This window comes from Clavelina lepadiformis, chromosome 2 (genome assembly GCF_947623445.1).
Source record: "Clavelina lepadiformis chromosome 2, kaClaLepa1.1, whole genome shotgun sequence".
NCBI classification, from domain to species: domain Eukaryota; kingdom Metazoa; phylum Chordata; class Ascidiacea; order Aplousobranchia; family Clavelinidae; genus Clavelina; species Clavelina lepadiformis.
The window spans coordinates 4,717,890-4,742,320 of record NC_135241.1 but is presented as its reverse complement, the minus strand read 5'-3'; the positions used below and the strand labels follow the sequence as shown (position 1 = coordinate 4,742,320).

At 38.5% G+C, this 24,431-nt stretch overlaps 1 protein-coding gene across 3 annotated transcripts; it reads left to right on the top strand.

The window, feature by feature from the left end:
* The first annotated feature begins 1,284 nt into the window (after positions 1 to 1,284).
* Positions 1,285 to 24,411, top strand: LOC143446191 (uncharacterized). 3 transcript variants are annotated; one of them, XM_076945725.1, is made up of 7 exons: positions 1,285 to 1,422; positions 7,919 to 8,575; positions 17,670 to 17,940; positions 19,317 to 19,463; positions 21,911 to 21,987; positions 22,117 to 22,229; positions 22,351 to 24,411. In XM_076945725.1, the coding sequence occupies exons 2-7, from the start codon at positions 8,103 to 8,105 to the stop codon at positions 23,613 to 23,615; spliced, it is 2,346 nt and encodes a 781-aa protein (XP_076801840.1). In that variant the 5' UTR covers positions 1,285 to 1,422; positions 7,919 to 8,102; the 3' UTR covers positions 23,616 to 24,411. The 3 variants fall into 3 exon arrangements, with proteins under 3 accessions (XP_076801840.1, XP_076801838.1, XP_076801839.1); XM_076945723.1 differs by having other exon boundaries at positions 22,114 to 22,229; XM_076945724.1 differs by lacking the exon at positions 1,285 to 1,422 and adding an exon at positions 7,508 to 7,658 and having other exon boundaries at positions 22,114 to 22,229.
* Positions 24,412 to 24,431: the final 20 nt, after the last annotated feature.

Here is a 24,431-nt window from a genome sequence, read left to right as displayed (position 1 = left end):
ACAACAAAGAAAGGTAGAAACAGTAGACAAACATCGATTAAAGCTTGGGTAAGCTTTGCACAAAGAACAACCATTGACGACCATACCGACGTTAAATTCTGCTCAAACGAAAACGAGATGATAACCGTACATCATGCCAAGTAAAACCTAAAAATAGAGCTATAAATTTGGTGACCTTTTCGCGAAATAAATTAATAGAAACGCGTAAAAGGGGCGTCGCGGAAAGCAATTGTTATTTATTGTTTCCATGTATCTAGGAAGAGGTGTTTAGACAGTCACCACTAATATGTCTTACTGGCAATTAATCTTGTTCCAATCGGAAAGAAAAGGGAATGTCGGCCACATTTCAAAAATGTTCAATTATTTTGAAGGAGGCCGCATTTAGATTTGCCTTTTAAATTTAGATTTCTTCTGCTTATAAATGTTTGTAAATACGTCTGCGAATATGGGAATGATTGTTACAAATTTGCAAAAGATATTACCATATTCAGTTGTTACTTTTTTCAAAAAAACGTCTTCGCGTTTTCTTCAAAAATTCCTTCACAATTAGAAGCAACGGATTCCAAAAGAAAATGAAGATAATCTTTGATCCATTAATTGATAAAAACACCCGGCTTAAATTAACCTTTGAAGCAGACTTGCCACGTCAAAAGCTGTTTACCCTTTATGCACATGGCGGTAGTTCAACGTAATTAAATCGTTAACCCTCATAAAGTGAAGAGTTTTATGGAAATAAATCATAGCAATATTTCTCGAAAAACATTTCCGCATCGTTTGATGTTGCGGGTGTTATATATCACGTATATGATTTATTCATAAACGCCCGTTTCATTAATAACATACCTAATCGATGACCTCATAATCGATTGGCTGGGCGGGCGCGACAAAGAAAGGGGGCTCAAACACGAATAAAAGACAGGATAAAATTTGCATTGTCAAAGTTAATTCACACAGTTATTTCTAAAACTTATTAATGTCTTCAAATATTTTTGGACATTTACATTTATCGGTCAGTTCAAGGAAATCTCACACATCTGCTTTATGTTTAAAATAACACAGGTTTTTCCACCCCAGCACAGCGTTGCCCACTTAGCTGCTGCGGTTGTCGAACTAACAAACACTAAAAGCGTTGTAATCGTTCGTTTCCATCGAAGTGTGATAAATAACCTATTCGCGGGCAGTCGGCAAACATAAGATTTTACGGCCATCTGACACGGCTACGTGTAAATATCGGTCACCAGTATACGCTACCCTGCCTTGCGTTGCCGTAAAACATGTCCAACCCGATAATATAATTTACGCTTCCTCTGTTAACTGACCTAATGGTGGGATGCCTTCCATTATGGAATTGAAGTATAAGAAAGGAGGTATAGGAATTTGAAGAAAAAAGCAATGCTGGAAATCCATTGCAAGCTTCCCGATGTAAGTGTTTGCATTAATCTTTGTTTTGTACTGTGAGTTGTTTTATTGGTTTTATTGGTTTATGAACTGTCAATTGTACCAAAGCATATTTTTTTTGATGTAGATAGTATATATCACAGAAACATATAATATAAATTTAAAAACATATTTGTATTTTTATAATATGTTTCACAAAAGAGTGAGCTAAAGAAGGCAAAAAATGCAAAAAATTTCCTAATAAAGCAGAACTTTTAAAATAAGTTTTACTTGACAAACGCAAATTATTAAACTAAATGATAAACGCAAGAAAACCCGGTTTGTTTTACCAAAGAAAAAAAATCGAGAAACTTATCGGAAATTTTAGACAGCCTTAAAACAAAGCAGCTGGTGTGAATGGCACTTGCGTCACTAGGTCGTTATAAATTTTTTAGGGGGCGGAAGCAGTAAACTTTAGAGCTGGAACAAACGTACACACACGCACATAACCGAGCACGAAACGTCCGACAAATTACCAACTATACTTTAACAGAGGCACACGCCAGTATACGGGCATTAGTAGTCACAAAAACGAGCAAAATGGTGGTGGTTAGCCCTGGAGAACAATAAATGATTATAAGGTCGAATATAAGAAAAATGTCGTTTTATGTACAGTCGTAAACTACTCTGGTTACGAAATAGTCAACTGGTTGCCTAGCCACCTTCAGTTTACATAAGTTAACGACAAAGCTTATGTTTGCACCATCCATTCATCTCCGACACAATTTACAAAGCAAGGTACAGTCTCAATGAAGCAAATGATTCGACGCCATGCATGCTTCGACGCGCCGGTGATTTCTTTTTTTGAAGTTTAAGGTTGTTTAGAACTTTTGGAGCTCCCAGGCAAAATAATTGAAGGTATTAAAAATCACTAAATTAAAAATGTTCAAGATTAGCCAAAACAATCACCTTTGACTTTAATCTAAAAGTCGCATTTAGGCTATAGGCGTGGTGACAATAATCAAAATAGGCTATATATAAAGTTAACTAGATTTATATGAAATAGGTGACAGTTCCTTACATTGGGTGTAACTCATCTAGCATTGTAAGTCTTTATTTAGGTTCAGTTTACCTGCTGACACCTTGGCAGTTCGCATATTCCTGTTTTATGACATCATAAATAATACCTTTTCGTAGAGTTTCTCCATACTACAAGGCGGTCCTACAATTTAATAATGATTTTGAAAGGTTTGATCTGTACTTTGTTGCCTAAAATTGAATAATAAATCTGCCAGCTGGGCCTTATTACACTTTCAGCTATTTTGCCTTTCCACAAGTATTTGTAATCTAAAGTTAAACAAACTTTCAAAAAATTAGTTAAGATTACGAAGCATTGACGAAAGCCCATATCACTTTATTCGGCGAACATTACATTTCAAGAAAGTAACGGGCAATCTTTTTGACGGTTTTTGGTATTTGAATGACAATTTAAGTGATAACGAATTCAACTGTCAACCAAATGAAAAGCATCATAATTTAAGTTAAGTTTCGATTTGAAGTCGTTTCTCTAATTACACAAACTGCAGTTGCATTGGTCAACAGGGAAATGCCAAGAACATTCTTTCCAGTATTTTCTAGCATTCAGGATAGTAGGGAACAGTACAGTACTGCAACATTGTGAAGTATTTTGAGAAATAATGTAGAGTGCTGTCTATGCAAAGCAAACGAGTTACCATTCAGGCTATTTACAACCTTCGCTACAGCGTTACGTATTTCAGGGTTCGTAAAAATCGTATAAAAGGTTAAAATGAGTTTACGCAATTAGCGTTAAAAGCAACAGGCATTTTGCAATTGCATTCCGTTGGATTTGTTTAATTACGACTCCCTAAATTTCAATTCTTATTTCCAGTGGACCATGAACAGGTTTTATTGGCTATGCAGTTGATTTTATCCTCACCGCGGGACTCATAAAACGGCGCGTACGCGGCAGTTAATAACACAAATGCGAGTGACTTTTGTACCCTCTGCGACCGAGAGTGATTCCATGTAATAACACCATCACGCAAAGCCGGTAATCGCTTTTTTGCCAGTTGACTAGGAATAAACGTAACACAACAAAAATTTGAAACTCTCTGATATAATTCTGTGAAAATGATTAGTTTGCGGTTGATGGTGGATTTCGCACTTTGCAATCGACAGAAATTACACCCTGTCGAAAAGATAATGTTAAGTAGTTACGCTGGGTAACTGCTACAACTTGCTCTTCCAAATTTCTTAACCGTTTGCCGTTGATTAACATATAAAATTAGCAATACCCCGCGTGGAGGTGGCTCATGTCTGGTATGCTGGCTATTGTACTGTAGATACAAAATTATTAATTAAATGTAACCTTTATACTGCATCTGTAACAAAAGAGCAATGGTTGCTTACAAAGACCAACAAGAATTTGTTTAATTGCTTTAACATCTAATTTGTGTTCAGAAAAGCTTAACAAAAATTATTAGGTAATGACGCATGAGCTTTTTCAATTACGCGCGGTTGAGGAATCACTTTTGCAATAAACTTTTTGGTTTAAGTTACTGTTACCCACACCAGTCTCATTAGGTCTTCGACAAGCTATAACCAACTCTATAATCCATCAAACCGTTCATAGTAATGAGCTCAACAACATAGTTAGTGATTTCGTGTTTATTTTCCAGCACAGCTTCAGTTTTGGGTAATTTATAAAAACAGCTTCCAAACGACATTTTCTCACCTAAAAATGTTTTTCCCACCAGGAACATATACACAGTGAGCATATTCCGTGTAAGGTGTCGAGGAAAATAACCTTTCTATAATCGGTTGTGGTTAAAATTGTGAAGCGAAGTGACCAAAGTTATTTTTGATGCCCGATATGTTCGAGTGTTGGTTCTATAACCGCTCCAGAATAAATATTTCTTCAAGAAAGCCAATCTTGAATCGATAAGTGGGAGGAAAATTACAAGAGCGGGAATTAACGATTTCCAATCGAACGTGGTGCGAATGTGAAATGACTGGGTAATTACACCGATTATAGGATGTGTGTTTGTCCATTATCGACCAAGGGTATAATTGAAAAAGACGACATGACGCTTGTATCTGAATTGTCAACCCGGTAGCGACAACATGAACGTGTTGGACGCCTACCAGACACTTGATTGTAATCAAAATGTCTCTTCTCGACATAAAATTAAAAGTAAAGCTTGGATAGTTTATTGCATAAGTTTCAAAAACTTTGCTTACTAACCCATTAAGGTGTTTTTTCTGCGTAAACCATAGTAAAGAAGCAGTAAAATATGTGAAAGATTTTAAAATACGTATAGCTGTTATAAGAAATAAGGGTGAATTCAGTATTGGCTTACATTGCTGGCCAACGATACAACAGCAGCGCCAATTTTTCAAGAAAGCATTACAAATTAAACAAAATATTTCCCCATTTCACGCTCCCGGTCTATCGGCTTATTTGCACGTTACACTCCTTATCTTGGCCAATCCAAGCGAAGGCCGTATGGGAGGCGAATTAAACGATTAGTCAAGTGGCCTTGTAATATTCGTCAATAATTTAAGTCGTGCTAACGACATTTTAATTGAAACGCAAATCCATTGGTCGGATATTTTACCTGGAAATATTAACTGGTATTACAATGAATAAAGGTCAATTTCGCACGTGCCAGCAAATGAAACAGAAACAAATGATAAATTATTTTTTTGAACGTTCCATGCGGAGTAATTAGCGGTGTATTAAGCATTTATCTGCTGGGATTTGTTGTTGTAATGAAAGGTTTTCATCCATCGGAGCATCAAATCTCACCATCAGCGTTTTCAAAATGCATGGCAGTATTTACCGTCAGTAAATAAGCATATAGAGTGAATCATGGACGTTTTATACGGCTATATTTAATGCGTGTGGCCCAATTGAAATTAAAGCCTTTGACAATTACACATAGCCGTGCTGTATTTCACTTACGCGTTGTGATGCGTGCTTATCGTTTAAATTAAGCGTTTTGGTTCGCTAAATGCAGGTTCCTACTGCATTTCCACGTACTGGCCTATCGCACTAATTAAAGAACCCTGGGTATAGTTCTACTTCCGAACCAAGGCGCCAATCACTGTTGAACACGTCGAAAGACTTTGCCAAATACGCTGCCGATACGCAGGCATTAGAACGTTTCAATACAATGTTTCAATTTTTGTGGCTTTCTTTACTCTACCCGTGTTTGCAATTATGACTTTCACTATGGTAATTGTCAGCTGGCATATATTAGAATTAACCGCTCAAAGAAACTGTTTGCTTTCATTTGACCTATGTATTTGTATGTGCCTGTTGCCACAGTAAGTGTTTGTAATATAATCTTTTGTATAGTGTTGAAAAAAAAATTTGACAGAGAAGGTTACAAGCGTTAATCAAAGCATTTTTGGATTTTTCAAAATGTGTTCATATGAAGTTTAGACTTAGTTTGAAATGATGATTAGAAATAGAACAAGCACTAAAGACAATAAACTCACAGCATAAAGTTTAATGCTACAACACTAGAGGTCACTACAGCGCTAGATAAAATCGGTGCCTTGGCAGAATGAGCTTTCTACTGTTTGAAAAACACAACTAGGAAGGGCTGTGCCATAACCTTAAGTTAATGAGCGAAAATTGTGGTGAAATCGCCTAATAAGGTACGTCATATATCAGGAGATAAGAAAGAAAAATATTTTTAGCAGCTTATTTGCAAAAATATCATTTTTCCTACTGTTTATTGCAGACCATATCAATCAAAAAAGTTAGCTATAGGCTAATGAAAACCGACGCTGATGGGCAAATGACAGAGCGGAAAATTCTACATAAATCACAATCTCTATCCACAACTCAGACTCCACGACTTCACTCACCGGAGTCGGCTAGCTGCATGTTTTCATAGGATAGATTAGCTCTTTACCTAATCCTACTGACGCCTCTATGACAAAACAAGCGATTAAAATTTTCGAGATAAAAATCACTCGGAACGCGTCTAACCAGCAGGGAGGTTACCTGTTAGTTTTTTCCTTCGTCGGGTTGGGCAGCGGCAACCGTTTAACATTTTTGGCCAAACCTCTATAAGTCTATAGCTTGATGCAGTAGCAAAAGGGTTAGTAAGAGCCTTGTCGAGGAAAGTGTTAGATATTAAAGAAAACCCGGTTAGCGGCGTCAGCCGGTCTGCCTCTGATCTTAGTTCGACGCCACTTTCATCTATCAAAGCACAATTTAACGCCTCGCTGCGCTTTATCCTAAATGACGTCACAATAAAAAGGCGTAATTTGCTCCTTGTTACAAGTTTATGCTCACAACCTGGGGAACAGTCGAATAAAAAAAATCGGGATGGAAGGGCTCCCGCTGGTTATGCTTTCTCGCTAAACAAACAGTTTATTCGGTAATTTTGTCAAACAAACAAGCTAATTTCGGTGAACGAAATCAATTTATTCAAATAATGTGCCCAAAAGCGGCAAAATTGGGTTCTGGTCCTCATGAGGAAAGCTCGAAAGTTGATACGGTAATTTGTTTTTGTAGAAATCAAGTCTTTTCGATTTTGCTGCGAAATATATGGAATAAAATTATGTAGACATCGCTATAACTTCAATCTGTAGAGTGAAAATATTTCTTTTAAAAAATCAATTGTTATAAACGTTAATTGTTGATGACACCGTTTTGTAAAAAAACGCTATTGATTTTTGTCGAAAACTTGTTCCAATAATTCGTTTGCTTTATTTGCTGAATTAATGTTATTCTTCAATGTTTGCCAAAGAAAAAACGAAAGAAAATGTTTGTTTTACGCATGAGCGGCTCTAAACAAACCTCTGTGATAAGCGTGGCAAGTACATTCTAGAACATGCCATACTCGCGAACGAGAGAGAGGGCAGCTATGCGCGGTGCAAAAAGCAAAGTGCATGCTGCGTCGTGAGAAAAAAAGAGCGAGCTTCGTCTGTTCGTAATTGCGAATTCCCGACACTGGCTTGGTCACTTTCTGCTTGATCGCTTGGAAGTCGGATAGAATCGGCTCTACCAGTCCAGATACGCGAAGTTTGCTCTTACGGTTCGGACAGCTCCATCAGTTGCTTCTATTTGTGCCGTTTTAAGACAAAATTTTTCTTTTAGTAGGTTATTAGGTTATCTTCGAAAATTTCGTCTTAAATTTGAATAAGACAGAATTTGAGGCAGATGTGACTACAGTGGTATAGCTTACCAATACCACAAATTAAAGAGCTATCTTTAATAACTTTGATTTCAATCATAAGAAGTAAGCTGATAATGTGGTGTGTATTTATAATAATCGATGTAGTGTGGGATGCGGTGTAAACGCAACGAAGTTCCCTGTATTACAAGTTTAAGGAAAAAATTTACAAGAAGAATGCAAATGGTTACAGAATTTATTTCTAAACTTTGTATGATGAAAAAGATACAAAAATGATTGCTCTTAATCAATTAGTGACTCCTGAGAAATTGTTTCCTGTTTAATTTCAAAAAAGAAATAATTGTAAAACTGTTTTTTGTTTGTAGGTAAAGGTGTGTAGTTAAACGTGGGAATTTAAAATCACCTAACGATCAAAGTTGCCAAGGAAAAAATATTTGATTCGCAAAGATCCTGATTTGAGGTCTACACTTGAAGCAAATTATATCGACTACTCTATAGCAAGCTGAATATGAACTAATTTGACCAGCACGTATTTTCAACCCTATCTGAATGTGTTTAGAAGATACCAGCAGTGATAACTCTTATTCACCTGGAACGCCAGACTACGAAAAGACTTTAATTTTACATCGTTATCCCGAGGCTACAATGATACACGACACAATGAAACCGGGGCCCATTTCACCCTTGCAAGCGGTTATGACCGCATACAATCAAGGAAGCATGATCCCGTCGCGACCAGGGGTCGATTTGCCATTTTTTCCGCCGTCGTACCTTCCTGCAGCCTTGTCAATGACACACTGTGCATCCTCACTGATATTTCCCAAAGGCATGCCACCAACTGGATTAGGCCCAGGATTCGATCGAGCGGTCTGCGGAAATCAAGGGCACGATTTGTCGCAAGGAAAACTTTCTGACCCCGTCGACAACGAACCCGACGACCCGCAGGTGGATCTTGAAAATATGGAATTGTGGGAACAATTTCACCGACGTGGAACAGAAATGGTGATCACAAAAACTGGGAGGTAGACATTAGTTTGATTTTTAAATTATCAAATAGAACTGACACAGCCATATGATTTTGACACCACACATACAACTTAAGCAACAGCGATAGCGACTCTACACATCAATTAAAATTGGCGCCGTTCAGTCGGAGTTGGAATAAAAAAACAAGCAAATAAAACCATTTAATTGGCCAACTTTTACTATCAACAATTGAAGCGTTATCAAGCAATAAATCAGTGACGAGTTTACATAAGATATTGTATATAAACTGGACATAGTTTCAATTTAGTACAAGAGGGAATATTTTTCTGTATTCAATTCGCTCGCTCATTGAATAAATACGTCGGATCTTGCACGGTAACGTAGGCAGAAAAAAGCTTTGAACAGTCACTCACGTAGGGAGTGATTTTGATTCCATAATACTATTGTTTTACCGTGCCCATCTGAACAAACGAGCTTTCCAATATTAACTTCTAACGCCAGCGGCCGATGCACTAACGAAGCAAACACTAAGCCTCATATAAGGCCATTGCTTGTTAGAAAACGGAAACAGGAGTTTGTAGGCTTGAGTGTGGGAAGGTGGGTAAACATTGACTGACTCTGGCGTAGGTGTCATTGTACGGTTTGAAAATTGCGCGCTGGGTGACCAGAATATCACACCTGGCCCGTCCGTGACTTTTCCTTGCAAAATTAGCTGGTTCCATATTAATATTGCGATATGTGTATCTCAAACAGGTGCGTTTGTTTTCTATTGTAGTTGTTTGTGACGAAATGGAATCAAGTTATCGGTGTTTGTTGCGTCACAAAGCACCTGCGCATATCGCTAGTGTGATTGGTTGATAAGTCCTTTTATTTGGGTTTTTATCATTTTACATATTTTGAATAACTTTGTCGTTTCGAGTGCATGAAAAAGATTTACTCTGCTATATGTGCAACGTAAAATTGTTTTTTTTTGAACAAACAGACAGTTTGAACGTAGAAAATTTAGGTGTATGTCTTCGAAATTTTTGTTTCTTTCCGTTACAACTGGAGCAATGTACAACCATCGTCGAAGTTACAATAAAGTCCGCTTTTTCAAGGGGGTCAGCCATTTTGAAATTTTTGCAAGGGCGTCAATGAAATATTGACCGACTTTGCGCAGACCAGATATCGGCTGGTCAAAAATGTTTTCTCGATTAGATTTGCAATGGCGTCAGTGTAATACGAGAAGGCTGAATACGGTGTGACTCTTTAAACGTTAATTGTTGCGCATAGTTTACCTAAGGGTAACAATGGTGATGGTACAGATCTTATATTTGTACAACGAATAATGTCATGCTGGCTGCTAACACCTTACTTACACCATATCATAATATTTAGATGTTCGTAATTTGAAAACTATGCGCTACCAGAAATCATGTCATGATATCATAAATCAATCAAATTTAGTTTCTTAATTCAAAGTTTTGAAAGAAAAACAATAATAAATGCGAAAAGCATGTAACACTTCTTCTGGGTAATTTAAAGTAACTAGAGATTTAAATAAGCACTTTTCGATTCCTAGTCCTGACATGGAGATTATGAGTCATAAACGTTATTATGATGTCATAACCTCGTGTAGATACGAATCGTTACTGTGAGATTGATGGCTATTAAATAACTTGTATTTGAAATAACGTGACATTTTCTTTTGGCAATTACAGGTCTTGGCCAAAATGTCTTGATATTTAAAAATTAATCGTTTTTCTGTTCGATTGTTAACCTTATTCCATATGACCACAGAGACGCCATTTTGAGGCGTCACAATAATTCGAACAATGTACGTGATATGGTCTGTATGTATCCGAAGTTTCGCCTAAATGCGCTTTATGTCTCAAATTATTACATTTTCAATTTGGCCGTAGCCGCTAATTTCACGACAAAATTCTAACTTTTAAACAATCAACGCTGCTACTTCGACAATTATTATCATGTAATCGTGAGGCACATCTACCGCTATATTGACGTCATATTGAAAAAACAGCCAATTAAAGCAGATCAACTACGATATTAATTATTACCTTTTTCCTATAATTATCACAGCTTTGGTAAAACTGTCGTGTGTTTGTATCACGTCTATAGACAATAAATGAGCCATTTCTTGACCAATTAGAGGCAATAGTAAAAGCTAGTGATCTTAAGTGTCTGTGATTCTTCTGTTATTAGCCATTACACATCAAGTTCCTATTACTTCTTTTTTTTAATTCAGCAGGAAGAATTAATCTACACATTTTAAATTTAAAATTTTTTTTTTGTTGTCCTTTTACCCACTGTTTGTATGATAATAACGAGAACTGGTGAGAATTAAAATACAGTTTACATCAAAATAATAGTATATCTCAGCTAAAACCAACAAATAAAATGAAATAAGAGGAAAAAGTTGTTCCAGCATTTTTAACCGAACAACTAAAGTGGGAATTACGAAAGAATGTTACTTTATTCTCTTTTTCAAATTAAACGGTGAAATTGTAGTAGTTGGTAATAATGTCTTAATTAATTTTTGTTTTAATTGGTTAATTTAATAAATGCAACAAAGATTATACTTTTAATACTATCAAAATCGTTGTCATGCGTAAACGTTTACGTAAACACGTCACTGCTTGCGTAACCTTGTTCGCCCAGGCGACGCAAAAATTAATTTGTTTGCTTACTCGTTAGCGCAAGTACTTGTTAAGACGAAGGCGCTTGAAAAAAGTGAAAGGTGGTTTTCTTGTTTAATTTGACACTCATCCATTGTGATCAATTGTGGAAAGGCGCCACGCGGCCTGTCCCTAAGAACAATGACAATAGGTGTTGTTTTAATCCTTCATTGTCTTTCGTTAGAACGGCGGAAATAGTAGAAAGCCGGTCCTTGTGCATTAATGCTGGCGGGTGTCTTTTTTGTTCAAGACAACGCTACAATGTAATAGACAAGCGCAACGTGCTATTAGCGTATTAGCCCCCGTTGCAAATTTCACTCATTACTTATTCATGGTCGTATTATGTCCTTCCCCGACGCTTATCTGTTAGCCATGGCCCTCAATTGACGAACTTTTATCGTACAGACAATAGTAATTTGCCAGTGTTAAGACAGATATATAACTAATCAAATAATAACTTTAAATTTTTCTCTGTCGATTCAATAAACGAGACGTTTTAAGGCGGACGTTGTTGAGGTTAAATACACAATGATAAAATCTTCTTTAAACTTGTTCAAATTTGACGGATAGAGACTAATAGAAATGCATCAGTGTCAGTTCGTGTCAAGATGATCTCTCGACGTATGTTGTGCGGCAACGAACGTTTATTTGCCATTCACGCTAAACAAGGTTTGACCCCCTTGACCTCGAGGTCAGTGAACCTTGTTCAAGTGAATGACAATGTCCACTTGCTAACATCGTAATGTCCAAATAATTAGCTTGCAATCAAATTTGAAGATGCTGCTTTGAACATGAGGCTCGACATATCTATAGAGATGTTTTTCTCGCAGGGTAAACAGAAATATTTAACGCTAAGTGATTTCATTCATCGAGCTGTCAGGTTATACAAAAGTGTGTCAACAAAACAGGTTAAATCATTAACGCCTAATCCATTAAAAGAAACTTCCATCTCGGGCGCGGTGTGTTTACTTTTTGTACATTCTGTAACAGTTACTTGTTTGAAGATTATCTCGGCTATGTTAATTTTGAGACTATCAGTGTCAAACTTTTTCTGTCAGGATTTTGTTGTTTTAACTTATTATCAGTTGTCGTTTGTGTTGTAAGCCATGTCATGTTTCGGAGGCAAAATTGGTAGAAAAATGCTCATCCATCACTTAGAATGAACGCTGCAAAAACCACTTCATTAGTCATTCGCATCACGGCCCGATATAGCGGCGAGTAAAATATGGTCTTCGGTACAGCAAGAATGCCCCACGCGAAAATGCCATTATTCTGTTTACGGCGGAACAGCAATCGGTTATATAAGGTATAATGCACGGTATCTTCTGTCGAGGCAGACGCGACCCAGAGGCGCTAAGAACGGCGGATTTCTCGCTTCCAGGGCGCGATTACAGTCGTTTATCGCAAATAGCTGACGCCAGAGATGGTCTAATCTCGCCGACGCCAGCACTTTAATCAACGTCAATTGAGGTTGTAGACTGGCCACTGTACTGCAAAGTTTTGGATGTTTTGTAAACCGACTGATGCTAAACAGACTTAACCGGTGACTATAATTAGAATTTTTGGCCCGAAACAAAGGGTTTAAATTAAAAAACAGGCTTTGCCGACTTAACCCCTTAAAGACAAATTATTCTACAGGTATTGCGAAAGAAGTCCACAAATATTGTAGGAGATACCACTAGCAGAATTACCAAACTAAATATGTACACTTTGCAAAAACTCATTTTAAAACTCAAATCAATGTTTTTCGAGCGCTCACGTTTTTGCCGTTGAAGGCAGCGATCTTGTACGCGGGTCAAATTTCGTTCAATGTAAGAGAACCGCCAATTTGGTAGGTTCCCTGAGAAATAGCGCTATATACACCGTCCGGAGACGACGCTATTTCCTAAGCAATGTTTTCATTCCCTTGTTCTCAGACGTTTATGATTAAGCCGCTATCTTTCACACGGTTGATGTCTCATTGTCGTCAACTCATGAACAGAAAACCTCCAATTAGCACATCACTTCAATCCAAACGATGCAGTAAGTGGCGACCACGAATGTACTCATTTGCACCTTTTACATTGGTGGATGCAGTGAAACCTACATCCAAGGTTTTGGGTTTTGAAGCGTTTTGCCAACATCCAGCTGAGCAGTGATAAATGTAAATGTAATTGGAGTAAACTAACTTTAACACGATCCGTACAATTGTTTTCAAAATGATTTAAGCAAACGTTGTTGAGATTACTGAGTATATAAGCGGTCAGTCGGGCAACGACCCGCGTCTTATAAGGGTCAATGAGGAATGTCTAGTGGTCACTTTTATGAGATCTTCAAAACCAATTACGACAGGTCAGAAATTACATTGACGTGACATTTCTGGTGGCGTTTTGTAAATACAGAAAAGTTTCATGTTTCCAAGTCCCAATTTCCATTCAGGATATCAGTCACGCCTTTAAGGTTCAATGATGACGTCATTAACAGCAATTTGCTAACTATTAACAGCCAAGCAATTGTGATGTAATTGTTAACCAAAGTCATGTAAAACATTGTGTGGGTTACAGATAGACGTTGTTTACGCCTGTATAATAGCCGCCCTTAAACGATTTAAGTGACCTACTTACAGAGATTTTCAGATAAACTTTACACCAAAAGAGCAATCAACACACAAGTGTGATTATCACGGCATGGCAGTCGAGTTGTCGAAAGTGTCGGGCGGACAATTTCCGCAAACGTCCGCGACGATTAAAGATTTAATTGACTTCGTAATTAAGTGATTATTGCGTACACGTTTCCCGTATTCGCGCTGACGGAACATATGTGAAATTAGGGTAAAATTTACAATTCTCACTCCTTCGGGGATAACGTAATAATGTACAAGGTGGTTATTATTGGAGTTGGAGAACAGTGGCTTGCTTGTTCAATAAAAATCCCGCTTATATGGTACAAATGGCGATAGAAATGACTTTTACACAAAGCTGCTGATGGAAAATCGTTTACTTGAACAGGCGAAGTTTTATTACATATATTGGTAAGTATGAACGGTCCCGTGCGAACCACAACAAAAAGTGCAGCAGGGCTTAGGCTGAAAAGTCATTGAAATTTTTTTACAAGTTTATACGAAAAAACTCGTAATAAAAAGTGAGACAACTGATAATTGTCGTGTAGGCAAAGTCACACGATCGCGCTCTTACTTGACTGACCTGGGCCTGTTAACCTGCTGAACATTCACAGCCTCCCTTATCAAGTCTCTACATCAAACAGGGTTTATTTTGTCCACACAGTTCAGAGGTAATACTGTTTAAAGTCGTTTCCTTTCCCTGCACACGTCGCTGTCGAAAACTCGCAAGTTAGTTTAACCCCGATGTAAGCTACGGCACGTTGCTCTTCATACAGTCTTTGCAAGAAAATGATTTTCCAGACTGTGACTGCCGCTGGGTTTGGTAGTTAGAGCATTATTATCAAAAGCAATCAATTTTATTCTACTACGTTTAACCGGCAAAGACTGTCATTGTTTCTTTAACGAAGATTTTATACTTTAACAATCATGCAGAAACAAATATCAATGATAAGTTCTTCTGCTATAAAGGGATTAAAACCATCTAAATGCGGTTGTTTGTGGCAATCGGTGGCGGTCTTGTTAAAACAGTGTATCGGACCTTTATCATTCACCATCATGCCGCCTGTGTGGTAGATAAAATCGGGAGACGACGACGTATTCGAGTCCGCTTAAGTCAATCAAACGGGAGAAAACTGAAGAGGCCGATTAAACCATCCTTTTGGCCGATAACGGCATTTACGCACATATTAAGAGACAGCTTATTGCTTGTTTATAGAATTAATTGCCGTTTCTAATTGAGGAATGACGTACGCTTAATTTAGTCGGCTATTTTTTGGCGCAATTAAGCCATGTATAATGAATGTTGTAAGACAAAATGCCCATTCTTAATTTCTTTCCTTCTGTTTTTTAAACAAACATCCGAAATCCGATCGCACACTCGAGGCGCCAAAACAACTAGGCGGGTCAACCGAAAAAGTTACTCGAATGTTTAAGGTCTCCGCAAAATACAATGCAGCGTTACAAGAACGGGTCAAAGGCAGATCAAAGATACAGCACGTAATTTCACGGATAATTTGTAGGCGTCAAGATCGTTTAGATTAGTGACATAGTCGTGTAGATATGCGCAAAAACTTGCTCTTCTTTGAAAATGCTGGGTTTTTCTACAACGTCATACCAGCGAAATACGAAAAAATGAGAGATAGTTTTTCTGTCGACCTAAAATCGTTTTTTTTTAAAGAAACACAAAGGCCCTGGCTTCAAGAGCGATGAAATCTATAGATACGGTAGACGTTAGCTTATAGATAATTAAAAATTAAATAGTTAAGCCCATACATTTTTTATCAACTTCTTCGCTGTGAACAGTAATTGGACACTTGCGGGTGAACGCTTAGAAGATATTGGGAACTCATTACCAAAGAAATTTTGCGACTAAGTATCGTAAATTTTTCGGTTATTGCGTGGTGAAATCATTACATAATACGTGTAACTGAGGCCTTTGTTACGCGAGATAAAGCAATATACTCCATTTCAAAATGCCTAAACCTCAAAGTGGAATACTGGCCATCCTTTATTACTGCTGCTTATGCAAACAACCGGTACGGGGAAATGCAAATGTATGTAAAGCTAATGGGCTTGACGCATTGCCACACACATCGCTGATGTGTCTATTTCCTTCGGATACATACTTTAAGCGGCACGTCCTGTTACTTTTCAGACCTAGCGACACCTTTCCGCTTGTGACCGAACGTCCGGGGTTACTCTGGTTCAAGCAAAAGTTCAATTTTTGTTTTTATAGAAGGGCGTCACGATATTTTAAATGGAATTATCTTGATCTGAAAGTAAACTAGACGGATAGAAGTGCGACAAATGAACGTATTATTTCTCGGCTTTTCCATTCTGGCCTCGGTAATTCCAGTGTCGGGTCAGAGCGTATCTATGCATGCTCAAAAACACAACGCGCCACAACAAAGACGACCACCTCATACATAATGTCGCTTCTTTCATAAACTCATTGCCCTAATGGGGTCATATCTTTTACAAGCAAAATATCAGCGCAACTTCAAGGGTGACGGCAGCATGTGCACTATTTTTAACGAATTTATTTCTTTTCTATTGCATTGTGGTCGTTTCTTTTGTGTATACTTAATACGCTCATAGAACGGCATAATTACTTGCAACGTTTCGTTCCCCGATGCACAAACATATTTTTTACTAAACAAACAAGCAAGAAAAACAGACAGTTATACAAAAGGACCGTACCAACTGTTATGTTATACGGTGAAGAACTTGAATAGCTCAATCGGCGCCAAAACAAAATAAAGTCATCAACCGACGCAAGAAAAATGGCTGCGGTATTGTTAGCGGCCATCCCTGCAATTTGCTACAGAGAGGAGCGAGCTGTCCCGCTGCGAATTCTAATAAATCACCAGATTCAACAAAGCAAAAACCTAACAAGTTTCCTTTGTTTTCAAGAATTTTACTAATCGACTTTTACAATTCGAGGCCTGTTTCTACAAAAGTTGATTTTAGTCTCTTATTAAAACCGCTAAAACAATGACCCCGCAAATAATCGTAATAGGATTTTTTTGTTCCGCTATATGTATATTAAATGAAAATAAGCCCTTGCCGCTTGTATAGGTTTTTATGATTGAGAACAAGACTTAATGTAATTAAAAGCACGTTGCAGACAGACCAATAAACAAATGAAGGTGATTTTTAACCATGAGAAAAAGCAGATATAATGTAAAAATTTTCAAGACAAACAATTAATTTAAAACAACAATGGAAAATTTAAACAAATTGAAACAAGAATCAGAGATTTTATACCAACAAATGGCTCTTATACGTTGCATCTCATACAATGCTCACAGGTAAGTGAGGGAAAATCTGTCTCGTGGTATAATTTTCCGTCCACATCACACGACAGATCTGGTATGCTGGGCAACATGTTAGGCAGAAGTAATAGTTACAAACACAGAACGTCGTAAATCAGCAACATGTTACGATTTCGTTTTAATTCCTGTGGGAAAGCTATTTAGTCGTTGAAATTGACAGCGCGATTTGCAATTGTGACATAAATCGCATTGCGAATTAGATAATCCTACTGTGGAGGCATGTTGGTTCTGATTTATCCAATGTTTCTCTAATGGCGCCCCAACAAACACGATTACAACGTTATCTCATCACACAGTGGGCCCAAGCGACTCAAATCTATTTACTTTAACATCAACAATTCAGCGGCCCCGTCACTAATATGTGACAAGTATCTATCGGATTGACGAAAAAAACGTCTGACGACAGCGTATATACGGTTGAAACGTAACAATTAAAGCTTTAAAACACCTTTATGAATAGATTGCATTAAACGAAAGAGGTATGTTTTTACAAACTAAAACTAAATTTTTCTTTTTTCAGACGCATGTTTCCGTCTTTCAAAGTCAAGGTGAGCGGCTTGAGCAAGAAAGCAAAATATACAATGCTGATGGACATTGTGCCAGCAGACGACTGCCGGTACAAGTTTCACAACTCAAGATGGATGGTGGCTGGGAAAGCTGACCCCGAGCTGCACAAGAGACTGTACATTCATCCCGACTCTCCCGCAACCGGAGAACAGTGGATGAACCGTCCCGGGATCTCATTTCACAAACTCAAGCTCACAAACAACATTGCTGACAGCAATGGACATGTAAGTAACCTTATCGAAGTAACCTATCACATCGCAAACGGAAAAGACTGTCGACTGACTCGCTCAACCGGTGTTCAGTTGACAGCTTAAAGTGTTTTTGTTTACAAGGAACATGGGTTTCTTTTTGTTGTACAGATTTGCTAAACGCTTGCCTGTAAATGGACCGAGAACCCATGTTAGCCTTGTTCTATGCGATATACGAAGCGTGCATAATGGTTTACAAATCAAATCAGTCCATAGCTCGCAGTTATGTTCTCAGCTACTGCCCGCTTCTGATCGATTAATTAGGGGGTCACTTTGAATTCGTCCTGGTTAAACCCTTGGCAATCCAATTAGAAAGAAGTGAAGCGTAATGACAACAAAGGCGGAACGCCAAGGGTGGGGGTGGTATGGGGTACACTAGGAGGGGGTCACGAACCTTCGGTATGAAATACTTAATTCTCGGTCCTAGTACCGGATTTCACCGGTGAAGTCCAATAAAGAGATCCGATATGGTACATACTTTTCTGCTCTTTTACACTACAACCATAAACCAATCAAATATAACAGCATATTATAGTGAGCATAAAATATTATCTCTCCTAGCTTAAGACCGAAAGCTTTGATAAACCTTATCTGATGTGGTTGTTGGGGAAAAAGCAAATCATCATCTGATTTTTGGAGGCGTCTGAAAGGCGAGCCTTGTAGCCATTATGACATAACCAGTTAGTTTCCTTAACTTGACAGAAGCCCAACCTTAGGTGTTCATTAAATACACAATGTTGGCGGCAGATGTCTCGAATTTATAAATGTTATACTGAAATATACAATATTGATATTTTTACATAACCACAGTAAAAAACAATACTCGTAATCTGTCCGTAACTTTATTAAAATGTGTTTTTCATATATCGAAAGAATCTTGCCATTCTGTCTTCGACAACGGCATGTCACTGTTACAGTTAAAATTTGCGGCACCCTGTCGCCTTTGTCCATCAGGGATTTCATTCAATGCACAGTGCTATAGCTTTCTGTCAGTTACTGGAACATATCAATTGTCACCTTGTCATTTCAGCTTGTGGTGTAATTGGTCAATCCCGTGCGGGATATAAAACCAGAATTTAAATTCGGTAGCATTCATCGTTGTTGCGGTGACTTCTGGACGCCTCTGCCGCTGTCATATTTTAAGTGGAGCACGTTAGACGGGTCATAGGCAGGTAGGACAAATTAGCGAGGCGCCATGATTTATTAAACGACCACCGCGAAGGAAAACTTTGACTCTCCCCAGGGATGAACCGGGGAGGAAATAATCCCAAAGTTCGACTTGCGGCCAGTTAACTTTTTAAGATTTTGATTTGATACATTACAAAAAGTCTTTAAATTTGTTTCATTTGCAGACTGTCCTCAACTCCATGCACAAGTACCAACCGAGATTTCATATTGTGAGATGTGGTGAGGTAGGCAGACTCCCTATTACGCCGTTCAGAACGTTTTCCTTCGCCGAGATGCAGTTCATAGCTGTTACAGCGTACCAAAACGAGAAGGTAATTTGCACATTACATTCCCCTCAAGCGTTTCCTTTTTAAATAACTAACATAATTTCAATCAGTGTATAATGCCACTGATGTTGAAATTTACAAGCGCATATTTGCGCTATATATTACTCAAAATCAACTCAGAAATGGAAATTTCCAAAATACATTTGCAAAATACACTTTAGCAGAGTAAGCGTTTGGCGGCGGGCAAAGAGTTAAATTACACCGCTATGCATATAAAACGACTTCCATTTGAAAGCTCGCGCTAAACCCAGCGCTTAGAGTTGACGCCAGGTAAATCCAAGTGCTTTTTTATAAACTACACCACTTTAACCGCTACTTATAGAGGCGCCGATGGTCAACGCGACATAAACGACATATAATAGGGCCAGCTATTGTCACTACCCCGTATAGAAAGAATGCGGGAAGCCAAAAATGCTGTTTTATATGTTGGATGAAGAAGACTACTTTTCCCTGACAGTAATTGGAATGGGAACTGCATAGACTTTGTATGGTTCCAATTATTTACCACATAGATAGTAAAATTAAACTTTTCTCGCTGATCTCGGAATAGCTGGAATTTTAATCACACTATGCGCGCTTTTATTTCGCCTTCGTGTGGCAAGGCAAGGAGCGTGGACAAAAACAACAACCTTGAATAACACAAAAGATAGGCGAGGGTCGCACAAAAAATAAATTAACACTTAAAGAGACCTTTAATATAGACCTGGGTGTCGTAAAAAGTCTTTGATCGTATGAAAGGAAAATATTTTATCGTATTTTTTGTCACAGGAAAGAAAATGAGATTTTATCAAAATTTACGTCTGTACAATACGATAAAATATTTTTTCATAAACCAGAGAATGTGTCACTGTTTGAAGCAATTAGAGCAACTGCGAAATATTTGCTTCGTGAAAGTTAAGTTTATCTCAGTTTTAACAACAGGTTTTCCAACTTGCAGTTAAAAGTATAGCGCTTAATAGCAAATACTAATTGCACTTAAAATTCTCAATATATGATAAAGAGACCAACTGACAAATGAGTGCGAAAAATAACACCATAGTTATACACAACTAGTGCAAACCGCCGTAAAGTGTAACGGCGCCAATGTGTTAAGATTTAAGTTGTTAGAGTTGAGGTGTTCAAGTCGGAAAATGATTAATTACTGAAATCACCATCATAAGGGTCCTAAGCAATTTTAGCCCGTAGCACATTTTAATGGTCGTTCAGAGCCCAGCACCGTTGCGTTACAATTTGACGCCATTTTCAAGGCACAGATTGCATGAGCGTCTAAGACATCTATAGTCACTGGTCTGACCGCTTTAAGCCGATTTTGAAACGGGTAAATAGACAGACAGTCAGACAGGCGTCGCCATTACAAAACACTCAGCATCCAGAAGTGAAGAAGCAAGATTCATATGGAAAATACATAAAAATTGAAAATATGCGGTACGCGCAAAAGCATTAGTAGTTTGCGTGCCTTACTGTATTTAAAACTGATGTAATCCGCGCTACGACATTTACCAATCGTTTAAGTACAGTCACTTGGTCAGTGGTGTGTCCTTGACCTTGGTGAGACTTTTTAGTGATAACGTGAATTTCAAATCCGCAATGTGCATATGCGCGTTGTGTAAAGACCTATGTAGCCTATTGATGCGCTAAACCGGATAACGTACAAAGAAATTGAAAGGATTCACAGATTTGATCTGGTATTTATCAATGACCTGTACATAATAATCAACGGGTGATTCATGCGAAAGAAAACGAGCTGTCATTGTGCAGTAAACAGTTTCTACGAAATGCAGCGACCTTATAAAGAGTTGGACGACGTCTGTCAGAGTACTATATGTATAATATTCTGAGATAAAAAAAAGTCATAAAAAACGCTGAGAAATGTCGATATTCAAGTATAATTAAATACACGTATAATGATTACGAGTGCCAACGTATTATCACATTTCCCAGCCGCGTTTGAGGAGCATCATTTTCGACTTTCGCTTCAACTTTCACTCGAAATTAGCGACTCTGGTATTAGGCAGAGATCCCGTATCGCGTCTGTTCCCATTTAGCGCGGTCGTGCCATGGCGTCAATCCGACGGATTTGCGCCATTATCACCGAACGCGCGACATGGTGCCGACGCCACCGTGCGTTTTCGTAATCGCATTTATTCTTCATAATCTGAGCGCCTGTTGTGAAACACTAGTAGCCACCTAGGAGGTCCCAGAGATTTATAAACCTATTTGTACACTTTACGCGGCTAACAATTCCGCTAGACTGACTAGAAAAAAGATACGACAAGTAAAGCAAAAACTATATTAGGTTACTCGTCAAACACTACTACAGCCGTTACATAAGTTAAGACATATTGTTTTATGTTTATAACTGCTTTACTTTGCTTCACTGCTTAAAACAGCTGCTTTGGTTCTTTTTGCTGAAGTCCAGATTTTCTTTTTAGATTACTCAACTGAAAATTGACCACAACCCTTTTGCAAAAGGATTCCGCGATTCCGGTAGTGGAAAGAGAGAAAAAAGGTGAAGTTACAATTACCAGCTTATCAGCAATTATAACCGCATTTCAAAAATAATTCGTTAGGTCTAATTCGGTGCTGAAGACTCTTACCCAGAGACAAAACGATATCTAATGTAAACTTGTTTCAGAAGGCAGCACTTTCATTTGCAACAACAGTTGCTTGGCAACCAGACAAGTGATTCGCCGCCAAGGCACAAAGAAAGTCATAGAAGTGACAGCCAGCAGCAAAATGGCTTCTCGAAAGGTAAACATGCTTTGTATTGGATCAATAGATATAAAGATTTAATGTTCTACGCTCGTACTAGGTATTCTTCGTTGATGAACTGCGATGATGTTTGAAAACAGTAGATATATTTAAATTTCAGATCGAAAGCCTTCCTTGGATGAAGATTCGCGTCAAACTCACAAGGCAGGAAGAATCACACCTCCACCAAGCGGAGAGAAGCGAAAAGCTGACGTCACTTCCGATGATCGCAGAGCAAAATGCAAACGTGAAAACGTTGATGACGATGCAAGCTTAAAGGACGAGAAGCATCGCTCCTTAAGAGAAAGCTATGAATCGCAGAGCTGTCGGGGGTACACGTCTCCTTACCGCAAGTCTTCCGAAGGCTCTTCTCCTGTGGAACACAGAACATCGACGTCTCCTAGCAAAATCATTAAGGACAGTTCTGCACCAACTAGTTTGACATCACCTATACAGATCCATCCCAATTTGCCGGGATTGGCTAATTACCCCAACGCTTTTATTCCACATTTTTCAGGTGGATATCCTTTTCTTCATCCGGGACAAATCAGTGTCCTTTCCACTGCTATGGGCAGTAATAACCCATATTCACACATGGGGGGGTCTTTTAACCCAGCTTTGTTGCAAGCAATGGCAAACGCCGGAGCTGTTCCAGCTACCCCACCCTCCCGCTCAGACTCAGCGCCCTCAGCACATACGTCCCCCTTTCTGAGCGGATTAGGGATATCTAGCCCGTCATCCGCCTCCCCTCTTTTCAATAATTCTTCCCCCCTGTCCTCCTTCAACCCATACGCTGGTCTATTCCCGTATAACGTCATGGGATCAGGCTACGCCCCAGGCTCAGCAGGGTCCAGCTTGTCCGCTAGCGGAAAAGTTGACGTCCCGGGAAGGTCACTCTCTCCACTGTCCTATGCCAATAGACTGTACAGACACGCTGCACTCGGTAAAGGAGATAACTTGCCACCGCTCAAGATTCCTGCCATTTCTGCTCCGTCAACGATATTACCCCCAAATCCACTTTCTCGGAGCGCATTTATGAACGGCAGCAAATCCCGCTTTTGCCCCTACGGTGTCCCTCCGTTTGGGTTTAACCTGGGGTCACATTTTGATCCTCTTCATCATTATGGAGATCCCTTGCGCCATTCCTCTTTCTATCGCCCGAGAAGACTGTCGGGAAGCGCGTCTCCATCCACGTCGGCAACTCCTCCTCCAGCTCCTACTAGAGCACGAACAAACTCCGACTCTTCGGACGCGCAACAGAAAAAGAGTGAGTCAACTCAACCTAGTCCTGTGGGCTCGGCAATGCAAGAGCTACGCAACATGCAGAATATGGTATCTGGGCTTGATCGTACGAGACAGTATTGTGACAGCCTAGAGAAAGCGTAGAAAGCTCAAAAGAACACACACTTTGACCATTACACCTTTCAGAGCAACAAACGGCTGGGCCATGGGACTGTGAAGGCGCATGCAGAGATCATACATACCTCAATATTTTTGTTTTATTCTTATCTTATTTTAATCGAAAAAAGTGTCCTCGGCGTGCGCATGCGCAAAGTGACACCAGACAAGACGTTATGGCGCGTTTTGAATTTAGCTCGGTGGTAGAAAACATCTACATGTTTTTGTTTAATACCTCATCCAAACAAATTTCTACTGACTTTACTACCAAACAGGTTTTCAAGTATAGGAATTTTTAAATTATGAAAATCCTTGTGTGTAAAAAGTATTTGCTATGAATGCCACCATACACACTTTATGGGTGTTGTTACAATTATCACAATGTTCCTCAAATGTGTTTGTTTTGTTCTATTCATCTGTGTCTATTCTTTTAGAAAGTGATTCTTTAATTATGTTTATTATTCACGTTTTAATTTTTAGTCATTCTTGTTTCCTTTTTCTCGTATTTAATATTTTGCTGTGTACAAGTTTCCAGCTGGTTTCGTCAAAAGTGGATCTACATATGTATAAAAACAGCACATGGTCGTCAAATGACAATTTGTTAAACAGCTTATAGTAAGTTTATTTATTGCCTTTGATATTGTATAGATAAAACAATGAAAGTGTATTCTGGCAGAATATTATGGCAATTTCTTGCAAATGTACTGAATCACTGTCGTGCAATTATATACCGTAAAAGCATCGTTAAATAATTTAATCTTTATTATAATTCTGTTTCAACGTGTGCAGTCTCATCGAATTTTA

Bases quoted from the DNA above. Each gene is read 5' to 3' on its own strand.
- LOC143446191 (XM_076945723.1), top strand. From the start codon at position 8,103: ATGTGTTTAGAAGATACCAGCAGTGATAACTCTTATTCACCTGGAACG. The intron at 8,576-17,669 runs GTAGACATTAGT...TTCTTTTTTCAG, and splicing joins GTGATCACAAAAACTGGGAG to ACGCATGTTTCCGTCTTTCA. The intron at 21,988-22,113 runs GTGAAGTTACAA...AACTTGTTTCAG, and splicing joins AGTGGAAAGAGAGAAAAAAG to AAGGCAGCACTTTCATTTGC.